Here is a 13177-nt window from a genome sequence, read left to right as displayed (position 1 = left end):
TTGCAGGTTTTCTGACCCGCACTTGTATGTTTCATCACACTGGTGACCACGAGTCTTTTATCTTGGTGACATACGTTCCTTGTGATTTCGTGGTTGAGACTAAAGTTAATTAAACTAAATGAATAAATAAATGAATGACACTTCTTTCTTAAGTTCATTAGTGGTCATAAACTCACGATGTGACCTTATTTAGCGAAAGGCTATTATTAAGGACTTGAAATAAAAATCTTGCCACTGCAAAGCTTATTTGAGGCTCTGATTTATTCCCAGGCTCATGTTTAAGACGCAGTTAGTTCACTGTAGACTGTGTGATGTTTGAATTGTGATCGGATGGCAGAAATCATTTTAGTGATATAGTTTAACTGCTGTGCGAATGCCTAAAATGTCCAAAGGTTTCCCTATATAATTGTGCTGATCTGAAACCAGAAAAGATGTAGTTCCGCTTTCGCCTCTAACCTTTTGCTTCCGTTCTTTGGCAAACAGTAGTTGGTTTCTCTCCGCCTCCTCGCCTCTTTCCAGCCTATCGCTCTGGCTCTGTGGGCTGTGTCACCTGCGCTCTCTTACCGAGACTTGGTATGTTTCGGACTTCCCACTGCTCCTCTAAATAGAGTGGTATATCTGAGGGGAGTTTCGTTCAGTTCAGACTTAAGCTCACCAAAGGTATCCGACAGTCCTTAAAACGACTTTATCTCTACCATGGTCTCGGCGGTTTTCCTGTTGCTTTTTCTTGTCGGCACCACGACGCCCCTCGAAGGTAAGCCCTACTCACAGCGACGCTGAGCGAGGCTGCGCGGTTATCTAGCCCTCATACTGCCGGCCTGCTCCACAGCCATGTCATGTGTTTTATAGCATGTAGTAATGTACTTGCCGATTAGCTGTAATATAAAACCCGCAATAAGCTTCGCCTTCCCTCTCGCTTTCTTACGTCCTTTTACAGAGGTCGAATAATGGGACATATCTATCGTCTCAAACCTTCCTCCTAAGTAACAATGGAGCTATTACCATTTAAAATACCAAAGGCAAGTGTTGTTAAGTAGTCTAAATCGCTAGTCTTACTTGTTAATTTGCATCGTATTGCCTAACATTAAAGGCAAATACTTAAATAAATAAATAAAGAAAGAAAGAAAGAAAGCCATGCCTAAGCAAACAATGCACTGCACCTAAAAAATGCCCCCTGGGGTAAAAAATGTGGTCGCTATCAGATCACTTGCTTGTAATGAGTGATTGTTTAAATTAATTATGTGGGCCTCTGTTTGTTTGAGTCTTTCATTACTTGAATAGGCCTAGAAGAGTCCATAACTAACATTGTCATAAACATTTAATGAATCGGTCTTACAGCAATTCATAGTTGCTGAAACTGATAGTGAACATTTTGTCTTTTGTCATTCAGAAAATAAGGGCTGGGCTTTCAAAGGGATCAGACTTGTACTATCAGCAGCATTGCCATCACTGGCACTGAATCAGACAGGAAAAGTCAGAATAAATGTCTGTTTTTCCCCAGCTCTTATCTCTGAGTTGCATCTGCATCACTGGGTGCATTTTGTTGTTCACGGGGCTTCTCTTTGTCAGAGAAACAGGAGGCCAGGCAGTTTGTCTGTTTGCTGAGTATATGTGTAATTTTGGGATAGGGGGTCAGCCAGTTCCATCTCCCTTGTTTGATGTTATATGCTGTCTTTTGCTGTGACTAAACAAAAGAAGGAGATTTATGCTTTATTTTATTTATTCTTTTTACTTTCACTTCGATCTGAAATCCAAATATATACTACACATAATGACAGATACCAGTTCTCTAGATATCATATGAAGTCAGTTTCCAGTTAGTTTTTTTTCCTCCAAGTTGTTTTCTATGCATCAAAGGAGTGTTTCAAAGGGACTTTCAGTCTCTGCTGTTTGAATGCATTGAAGCGTGGTTATATAGGTGAACAGTCATAGAGAATTTTTTTAATGTTTCAAATATCGTTGCTTATGTCCTTGTTCTTACAATAATTTTTCTTGTCCTCTCAAAGTCCAACATGTGCAAGTAACTCTGTAGTAATGTGAAAAATGTCCAAACAGAGCCCCAGTGTGCACCCATTAATGGTGAAATTTTAGTCACATGGATCCTTGTGTACTCACAGTTGTGGAAAGTATAGCAACAGCTTATGAGAGAGGTATTTTAGCTCCAGTTTGACCATGTGAGCTTTGCAAGAATTTCTTTTGTGTATAAGAAGTGCCACTAACATTTCCCACTGTCGATGAAAGACCTTTTGGGGTTACCATAAAATGCACACCAAAGGGTGCATACTTAAGAATCAGTGATGGAACTGTTTAACATGTATTGATAAGTTTGTATAGTTTTTTTCCAGAAGCCTGCAACATATATATACACAACCAGTTCATAATGGCCTCAAATTCACTTGACCAAATTGTTGTTATGTAGTTTAACGTTTCAATGGCATGATGATTTATTTACCATTTTTTATCTAAATCACAGCACTTATTCCATCACAGTACCAGTCCTCTGGTGTCAAGTGTTGAGTGCCCTGTTGCAGTGCAGGTTATAATTCACTTCAGTCATGCTGTAAGTAAAGCTGATACTGAATACTGAATGAACTCCCCTAATCAAACTGTCCTCTCTTAAATTAACAAGATAGTGGGTGATACTGCTGATAATCAGATGCCAGACAGAAAAATGGTTGTGGTATGCAGATGCACTTTAAATTCCTTGGGAGACAGAACAGGATGGTTTGAAATGCTCAATTTGCCCAAACATGTAAAACCACTGGTCTGGAGGGAAAATACCTTTGTCAGGGCAATGGTAGGTGGATATATGAGGATTAGGGTGGAGTTGGGGGTTGGGGCTGTAGGCATGTCCCAAACCACCCTATAATTTGCTATTGTCATTTGAAAGGGGTCAGAGATCTCTATAGGTTAAGAAAGGCCCATCTCCCACACACTGCTGGTGAAATCACCTGGGAATGTGGAATAGGGTTTATCCTCCAACAACACTGACATCTCTGAGACAGCTTGGGGTGTCACAAGGATATTATCCCATTTATGAGAAATGTTTAAAATAAATGTTGATGATTAAATCTGAAACACAATTAGACACAGGCTGCAAGTAGATTGGATATCTTGGAGATGTGCGCTACAAATTTAATTTTAAGGTTTCTGCACAGCTATGATTTTTTTTTTTAGCCTTCTCAGGCTCCAGTATTTTATGACAAAAGGGCAACCTATTGCCACAGTTTGGGATTCACATGATCATAGTAAAATTCTCCTGGGATGCTGCCTCAAACAAAGATAACCTGATTGTTGCAGAGAGCAAATGTTAATTATTGAATAAAAGAAAAGCAGAAGCATACCATGTGGAATAAATATGATTCATTGGGTGTTTAGCCTTGCCAGTCCCTTTTGTCATTGTGAGAAGCATATCTAATGCTGGACCTTCACAGAGAGACAGCTGGTGTGTTGGTCAGGACGGTGGAGTTTCCCGAATCATGTGTTTCATAAATGGGAAAACAAAAAAATGTACCATATCTTGCCCAAATGTCAAGAACAACAGGTAGCAGCAACAGCTGAAATGAGCCAATCTGTTGAAAGTGAAACTAAATTACATCATGGGTAAATCCACATGTACACGCACGCACACACCCGCACACACTCAAACAGTAGAGTGTGACTCGCCATTAGCATTGCAGTTTTCCCTTTGTGGTGCATGTCAGGTTGTTAATTTTTAATAATATCTTTGTGAAAGTCATGTAATAGGCCCAGCAAAGTGTGGCTAAATCAAAAGATGAAGGTAAGCAGGCAGCTTTTACATGTGAGAAGAAAGAATTAAAATAGACATGCAAGCCACAAGCTGGGGTATTTGAAGGGGAAGTTTGGAAAGGAGAGCACAGACCCCTAAATCTTTTTTCCCTAAATTAGCCTGACAATGTGAAAAAGACGGTACTCTCCAATTGGCACTGCTGCTCAAAGGCAAAAAAAGGCAGTCAAAGAAATTAAAGATAACTGTATTGATAATAATTTGTTTTTATTTTGTAGATCATATTTTTAGATTCTGTCTAGCTCATGGTCTGACTGACTAACATGAGTACCATGTGACTGATTGTATCTCATATTGATATTCTCTGTTCTTGCACTTGTCAACCTAGAATGAACAGCTATGGGGTGAGCTCATAGCCTCATCCATATTTTTCATGCCAAAAGCTGTTTGAGCAATTTCAGTTGTGAGATAAACTGACCTGTGACCTAAATGTGACCTGACATTAGAGTTAAGTATATTCTCTCCTGGAACTAGTTATCATCAGCATAGCTATAACTGTAATAATGATTGGAAGTCTAGGATGAGTTGTTTGAAAGATTTTTTTTTTTTCAAATGTTTGTCAATTATTTGCTGGTGTTTTGCATGTGTGTGTGCATAGTTCTGAGAGGCTCAGCTACATTTGAAATGAGCGTGCTGTGCTGTGATCAGAATGTCTATCATTTGTGGAGCAAAGACTTGTTCTTACCAAGAAGCTCTAGGCATTTATCACCACCTAGAAACTCTGTTAGAGAAGCTTTAAATTAAAAATAATTTAAATGCATTTACAGTGGGCTGCTCACTCTGAAGTTTGTTAATACATTAGCCAACATGTATGGGAAAGAGTGGAGTAGACAGTGTGTCACCTGAGGGGACACTCATCAATCTGATTCGTTTTGAGTTGTTTTTTGTATTGAACTTGAGCCTGTAATTCTCGAGGACTGAAAAGACCTTTAACTTAGAGAGCAAACACAAAAGTTTCCTGTGGATGCCTCTGATGTGGAGTGTTAGCTGCTGCTGAACTGAGTGGTGAAAAAACCTCCCGGTAGGAACATAGGAACATAGGTAGGTACATAAGAAATCAACAGCCAAACACCTCTTAATGGGCCTGGACTTCTATAACAAGTAGTCATTATTAAAACCTTAAATTTCAGTTGGCTAGATGGAATTGAAGCCCCTTAAAAGGAACCAAGGAGGAGAAAACACTAATACCATTTAGCTGAGGAAGTATGTAAGAAAAGCATTCAGCAGCTTTCCCCTCTGTGGAGACTATAAACTTTTGCATCGGGCCTTTGAGCCAATATTACCCTCCTCATGAGCAAAATTTACAAACTGCAAACACAATTGCACAGAATAGCGTTGGAAGTTGAAAGAAACAGGTCTCAAAATGCTCTCCTGAGTGGACAAATGGGTGAGTTGTAAGTCCACTAACCAGACATACTGGATGCATTTACAAGTATAAAGTGATCTAACTGTCATGGCCCATTTGCCTACTAGCAATTTCTGAAATGAAATCAAAATCAAATCAAATTAATTTTTGTAGCATTAAATCATAACATAGTTACATCAAGACAGTTTTAACATAGAGTAGCTCTAAACCGAACTCTGAGTTGCTAAAGAGACACAACATATCCCTCCAAGAGTAAGCAAGGAAAGTGGCAAAGAAAAACTTCCTTTAAGTGACACAAACCTCAGGCAGAACCAGGCTCACAGAGGCGATCCATCTGCTTTGACTGGTTAGGTTGAGAGAGAGAGAGAGAAGTAGAGCCAGTGAGAGAGATACAAAAGGCATACTACTGGAAGAAACACAGTTCGAGACATGTGATGTTGTAATGTACATGCGTGGGGGAGAGAGAGAGAGAGAGACCTAGAGAGAGGTGCACAGTGCAACCCCGGCAGTCAAGGTCTGAAGCAGCATAACTAAAAAACCAAAATTAAAAATAACATAAATTTTTTGAGAGAGTTAGAGTGACCTGCTGGGACAATAAGAAACTGTGAGCTCTCGGAGATACAATGGAGCTTGGTCATTGGGATCTTTGTATGTTAGATGAAAGGTTTTTGAATTTGTCTTGAATTTTAACATGATTTGTTTTTCTAGTTCATTTCTAGTTGACAGGACGTTTCTGATCTTTGTAATATTGCATCATTGAAAGAAAGCTGTTCTCGAGTCTTTTGAGGGACAAGGGACATGTCCTGATCAAAAGTGATTCCAAGATTCCTAAGAGTGGGACTTGAGGCCAAAGTAATGCTCATACCTATAGGCAATTTAGTCACCATTCAACCTAAACATGTGTGCCTTTAGATGGTGGGAGGAAACTCACACAAGCACAGGAAGAACATGCAAACTTTGCATGGAAAGGGCCCAGGCCCGGACACCAAACCTACGGCCTTCTTGTTTTGGGGCAACAGCGCTATGTTGCTGTGCTACCCTAAGGGAAGAATATAAAGGGTATAAAGGATTGGTCCAAGTGAGTCAAAGTTAAAATGTTAAAATGTGATGTAAAAATGATAACTAGCTGATAAATATGTTTCAAAACAGCTTAGTGTGGCTACTTTGATCCCAATTTCATGCTTTAGTCTTTGTTATAAAATAGTATAGTCATTGGTGTCAACAGCAGCATGAAGCTCTAAGAGGCCAATCCACTGTCTGAAGTCATGACAATGTTGTTGGTAAGTTTTACCAGTGCTGCTTCTGTGCTATGATTCACCTTAAAATCTGACTGATACTCTTCAAACAAGCCACTCCAATGCAGATGTGCACGTAGTTGGCTTGCAACTGGTTTTTCAAGAATTTTGAAGATGAAAGGGAGGTCAATTATTGGTCCATAATTAGTAATTATAGACCATAATTGTAATTAAAACATCTGGACCAAGATAAGGTTTTTTGAGGACAAGTTTCAAAACGACAGTCTTGAAATGCTGTGGTACATAACCAAGCGATAAACTCACATAAATGTTAATTAGTGAAAAAACATCTTAAAATAGCCTGGTAGGTACCGGGTCTAACCGACAAGCTGATGTTTTGATGATGAAACTATTGAAACTAACTTGGAGAGATTTAAAGGTAAAAAATTATTCCAAAACTGCAGCTCTGCCTCCTGGTCTGGACTTGTTAATATTACCATTTTAGCTTTCTAGTAAATTCAGTCACATTCCTAGATATGAGAGCAGCACCTTCCACAGTGGGAAGTGGGAGTGGGAAGAAGCTGTTGGAAATATAAACTAGTTGGTGGTGATTGGGGGGCTGCTGCCAACGGTTCTGTTTCTTGTCTCAGACAGTCAGCCAGCCGCCCTGACTAGATCCTGTCTGCTCGGGAACCGCTGGGGGGGTAACTCTCTGAGCTTCTCTAAGAGCATCTCTAAGAGCTGCTCTAGGTTAGCACGCACCAACTACAGGAGACCGGCTAGCTACACTAACATAAAATGGACTAGCTATGCCTCTAACTCACTTAGTCAAATCAAATCTAATCAAATCAGATTTATTTGTATAGCGTCAAATCATAACAAAGTTACATCAAGGCACTTTACATATAGAGCAGGTCTAGACCCAACAGATCCCCTGATGAGCAAGCACTTGATAGTGGCAAGGAAAAACTTCCTTTAAGAGGCAGAAACCTCGAGCAGAACCAGGCTCGGGGGGGGGGGGAGCGGCCATCTGCCTAACCCTAACCCTAACCCTGAGAGTGGGAGAGAGAGAGAGTGAGATAGGCACTCCCCATGCCTGCATGGACTTAGTCTCTCCTCTATATCTATAAGCAACATGCATTTAAGACATGTACCATTATCAACAAAGGAGGCATAGGAATAACTGAACATGAGGCACATGGAGCAGGAGAAAGTGAGAGCAAAAAAGGGGAGAAGGAGAGAGGGGAGAGAGAAGGAGGGTGAGAGGCCATTGCTAATTGCTAAGCTAAGTTAGCAGAGCTAAGGAACTGCCGGTGATTGAGAAAAACAAGTAAAAACCAAATCTTAAACTAACTGAGTTGAGTGAAAATCAACAGTCAATAAGTTTAAGTGACTTATTGATTTCAACCACAGAGATAAACACATAGATAGGTGACACAAAGTCAATCAGCACCACAAATGATCGGAAATGTAACACGCGTACCGCAAAAATGTATATCATACATGTGTTACAGTGGGCAGCATGGCGGAATAGTGGTTAGTGCTGTTGCTTCACAGCTAGAAGGTCATGGCTTTGATTCCTGAGTCTGGGGCCCTGTGTGTAGTTTGTATGCCCTCCCCATGCCTGCATGGACTTAACCTGTCTGGGTAGTCTTCCCTCTTAAAGCTAAAAGCCATGTCTAGGTTGATTGATGACTCTTAAGTGCCAATAGGTCTGGCTGTGAATTGTTGTTTGTATGTATCCATGCGTTGGTAGACTGGCAACCTGTACATGGTGGCAGGAACTGGCTCCAGCAGCTCCCCATGAACCTCAAGCAGTAGACAATATATTACAGTGGAGCAGTGTGAAAACACTATCTGCCAGCTGGACATAGTTGTTATTTTTGTTGTTAGTTGCAAAGCTTGTAAACAAGATTGTAGCAGGTCTTTTTTGAGATGAGCACCCAGACCTGTATATTTCTGCAGCATTTATAACAATGGGTTATTGTACATCATTCCTGCGGAACGGTCTTGATCAACCTTAAAAGCAGCTGGATGTCACTGTACACTATTTTTCTACATGACATAGGTTTGTGTTACACATTTTGTATGAATTAGAGTACCGGCATACCACCAAAAAGAGTACAAAAAAAGTAATCCAATTAGACAGGTGAGGAAAAGGTCCTCCTCTCACGACAAGTTCCAGAAGGTTGCTTGAGCAAAGAGGGGAAAGTGATGCTTTAAGGTGCTCCCTTTCAGCTGCAGGAGTTGGTACCCTGACGTGTACAAACTGAGCTTGCTTTGGAAAAAGCCAGTATTCCCTGCTGCTTCTCCCTTTTGTCTTAACAGAGTTTTGGCAGTCCCGTGACAAGAGTTTATGGGGCACCTGACCAATGCGGGCCCCTGTGCCTGCCCAACCTGGGCTAAGTCAAACCCTTACCTGCTGAGCACTTGGGTGCAATTTTCAAAGAATCCTTTGATCCTTTGTTCTCGGCTCAACTCTTATCAGCCTTGGAGATGGTTGTCGGCCTCCCGTAGTTCCCAGCACATAGTCAGTATTTAGCAATAAACATATTTATAAAAAATTTTAAGTGAATTTAAAATGGAAAGCTCCTAAAAATATGCAGAAAAGGCATCATATAGTAGAATTCACAAATTCATTCAAAGCATTGCATGAATTTTTTGATGTCTTTGCAATATTGTCCTGCCTGCACAGTTGTGTTTTGCTGCTATCCCACCAGTGCACTGCTTGTGCTGGTAATGTAGCTGAAGCTTGTTGTTGATGGCTCAGGAAGCTGACAGCCAAATCTCTACTGGTGAAGCAGTTAGTAGTACATGATACTTCACATGATGCTGTTGAACTGCTCAGATTTCAGTGCTGTGAAACTGGAATGCTGCACAATCTTATCCTCATGTTTCCATAGTTTATAGTATAGGTACAGGATTATCACTGTGTTTATGCTTTGCTGAATGCCATTACTACGCAGTAGGACATTAATATCAGCATGTGTAAAGCATCAAAGAGAAGATTTGAAGTGATCTGATCTCTGATGACATGTAGACGTGTTGAAAGAAAGCAGAAAAGTGGAACCGTGTCAGTGGAACAGTTCAGGGACTGACAAAAGTTGGGATATATTAGATATATCTTAATTATAATTTCAACCTTTCATTTTCCAATTTTAATATAACTATTGTGGTTTGTTTATGTCTTGAAGTTATAGTCGGTTTCCTGAGGCCTGAGTTAGTGGCTAATGCTGTCACTTTTTAGTTGTGTGTATTTTGAATGAATGAATTAAACTGAATATGCAGCTCTGAAATTGTGTGTGAAATGTTGATAGGAACGTAGTGGATTCTATCATTGGCTTTGTAGGTTTTTTTGGCTGAGTATTAATATTAGAATCATGGATCATCTTGAAATAATAAATGTGAAATTTAGTGCTTGTCTTGGTAAAATAAGGACTCAAGGACCACTGAATTATCTTTGGAAGCATTCCTCTTTAGTAAAAAGTTAACGAGCCCTTTGAAATGAAACACAAGGAGAAAACTGTCTTACTCTAGAGCACAACCTTTTACATTACAATGCCAAGAGTTTTCTTGGTCAAATGATTCTCATTGAAGAAAATATGTCCACCTCATGGTAGGTCTTTGTGAGAAATAAGGCAGAAAGAATAGGGGATAATGTTGGGTGAAGCATGCAGATCTGTATCTGAATTGGAAAGCCAGAATGCCCTACATTCAAGATTCTGTTCATACAATTCTTAGTTGGAGTTACTCCATTTGATTAATTGGCTAGAGTTGTAGCACTGTGTTTTTACGATTATGCTATATGTATTACTTTCCATGGTTTCAGCATGCATCAATATTTGGCTCATCTTTTTTCCCCAAAAAATTACTTTGAATTTATTACCTCTGCCTTTTTTCATAGCGTTCTTTGCTTCTTAACTTTCCCTCTCTCTTCTGCAGTATCACTGAGTTGGTTTTAAAGTCATCCAGCTACATGTTGATGGTGTTGAAAATGGCATTGTAATGATAATAATAACACTGCCCCGACAAATTATTTACTTATAATATGTTTACAACCATTATATACTTAAGCTATTATTATTATTTATATACTATTATTATTGCAGTGCTGTTGCAGTAATTATTACTAATTATACCGTTATCATTATCATTACTACAAATACTACATCTACATATACAAATTTTTGATTACACACGTATAGCAGAGAATACACTACACCCCCAGCAACACCACAATTGCTTTAAAACTTTTAAATATTTTTTTTGTATGTATGTATGTATGTGTATATGTCTGCCAGCTCCATCCCCAGGGTTTGGGGGCAACTGAGTGAGGTGTTCCCCCCTTCCTAAAACTAATTGATTGAGCAAAAAAAGGTAAATTCCTCCTCCTCCAATTGGGCCTGGGGGTTGTTTATGATGGGTGAAAGCGGGAGGCCACCCCAGTAAACTGGCTCCCTCCCCAGGGTCTGGGGGCAGCTGAGTGAGGTGTTACAAAACAATGCATACACGCACACACACACACATTCACACTGCCCTTCAACACCTTCAACATATAATGTGAAAATAAACTACAAGTTTCTGCTTGTCTCTGTTTTGTGTTTTGTTTTTGTTTGTCCTGTTTTCACTGTATTAACTGGATACCTTTGTCATGTCTCTCACCTGTTCTGCCCTGTATTGCATCACTTAATTAAAAAAAAAGTCATACAGCTACATTTACAGAAAAAAATGTTGGACTTGTTAGAAAATGTTAAACTTTTGTTGTAGAATTATAAACATTTACATTGTGAATCATTGTTTGTTATACAAAGTCACTTCATACAAAGGAATCCATAACAATGGGCTCAGATCAAGTTATTATTACAAGCGAAACACAAGGAGAAACAAGATGAACCAGTCATCTGTGTGGCAGGTTATTTTGATACATAGTTAGGTTTTGCTTTAGGTGACATCTATTGGTTGGATTGACAAAAGCAAAGGCAATTTTGCAGTGATGTCATTTTCAGAGAAACAGTACACAATACCCCAAACAAAACACAGCAATATTACACAGGAGACTGGTGTTTGAGTGAAAGTGAAAGTTTATGGTGTTTCATATGACTATTACGCACAATTAACTACACTGTTATTGTAGCCATGACAACAATGGTGGTTACATGTTGAGGAAGCCAATTTTTCCCAAAATACAAATTCTTCAACTTCCTACCTCACACACCCTTAAATTATTTGTCTTTAGGGTCAGGCAGGGAATAGCAGCTCAGGATCTGTTAAGCATTCAGTATTTTGCTGGAAGGCACTGATGGAAAGTGACCACTGCCAGACATGGCATGCCAGTGTTCCAGCTTATGTACGGTGTGCACCTGCAAGACCCTGCTGCTGTTACTCTCTTTCTAAGGGCAAACCAGACACTTCAGAGGAGCTTTTCCTCTCAAATGAGATTACAGACAGTGATGCCCATGTGCCTTCACAATGTTCTGTAAATGGGGCTTTTATGTAAGTATATTGACCTTTGTTCAGGTCTAAAACTGGACAAATTTTAATCATCAATTTTGATGGCATTTCAAAAGTCTCAGTAGTGTTTCAAATCCCAGAAAACACGAAAAGAGTTAGCACTAGGCATAAAATGAGGCTTCACAAGATGTTTTTGCAGCAAGAGGTTTAGCTTTAGACGGTTGAGGTAGCTGATGAGACAGCATATAGATAGGTGAGTTTATTAAAGTCCCACTAATTTTCCCCACATATTTACATTTGATTTATTTGGGACAATCACTGTGCGTACAGATGGAATCATCTACATTTCTATTAGAGTCTGAAAAATCTACCCAACACAGCGATATGAGGGAGAAATCATATTTTCTAGATGTTGCCTGTGACAGTATGTATTACAGATCATTAGCTGTGCTCAAACTCACCTGTGCACACCACACCTTCAGAACTACAGCTAGGGTTAGATAAATTTAGATAAATTTCAGCTTTCCTAATGACTCATAGTTTTAACAACACAAGTCATCTCTGGGGTATGTTCATCATATGAGCAGGAAATGTGTTCTATCACCCCCAAGTTTGTCTGTCAAACTATGTGTCTTCAGATCTATGACTTAGTGAAATTGTATTCAGGTAAAGTTATAGAAAACTGTCCTGCTACAAGCCAAATGGAGACCAGGGTAGGTGTGCTCCAACGCTCTCTCCGAAGCCTGTGGTATGAGGGTTTAATTGTAATTTTAGGATTGGGTAGGAACCGTGGAAGCTTTGTCTCTGCAGCCTTATTGAGGAAATACCAGGGTGATCTCCAAATAACAAGACAGATGCCCATCATCATCCAACTGGCTTTTTTCTATCCAACTCCTGTTTCATTCTGGGCTACCGATTTAGCCCAGTAGCAGCAGCTCATGAGTCAGCTAGTTTTCTTTATCTTTGAAGTGAATTGCCTCAAGCTTGTACAGTGTTTTTTTTTTTGTTTGTTTTTTTAACAAACATTTGGACCACACATAAGAAAGCAGGGTGAGATTTCAGTTTCATGGGAGTATATTTGTATTAAGTAGCTGATACTGAAATTAGTAGTACAGCTTTACTGCAAGCCGCTGTGGCCACCCAGGTAAAAGAAGAGGCTGTAAGAGAAAGGAAAGCTCTTCCCTCATTTATCAGGCAACTCACATAACTACACTGTGATGATTCAGCGATTGCTTGACTTTCCTGTGCAATTTGCTTACATATACAGCCGCTAATTATGCTAACCTGAGGCCACAAAGGCATTGGCTCCCTTCCAGC

General features: G+C 39.7%; 1 protein-coding gene across 1 annotated transcript in view; it reads left to right on the top strand.

Annotated features, from left to right (window-relative positions):
• The first annotated feature begins 536 nt into the window (after positions 1 to 536).
• Positions 537 to 13177, top strand: part of alcama (activated leukocyte cell adhesion molecule a) — a 55991-nt gene continuing 43350 nt past the window's right edge. The window contains exon 1 of the mRNA XM_029519924.1: positions 537 to 754. Within this exon, the coding sequence (XP_029375784.1) occupies positions 697 to 754 (58 nt within the window). The 5' untranslated portion in view covers positions 537 to 696. The remainder of the gene's footprint in view (positions 755 to 13177) is intronic.

Source organism: Echeneis naucrates, chromosome 14, assembly GCF_900963305.1.
Source record: "Echeneis naucrates chromosome 14, fEcheNa1.1, whole genome shotgun sequence".
Taxonomy (NCBI): Eukaryota; Metazoa; Chordata; class Actinopteri; order Carangiformes; family Echeneidae; genus Echeneis; species Echeneis naucrates.
Note: the sequence above shows the minus strand (reverse complement) of the source record. Positions and strands in the feature narration are given on the sequence as shown.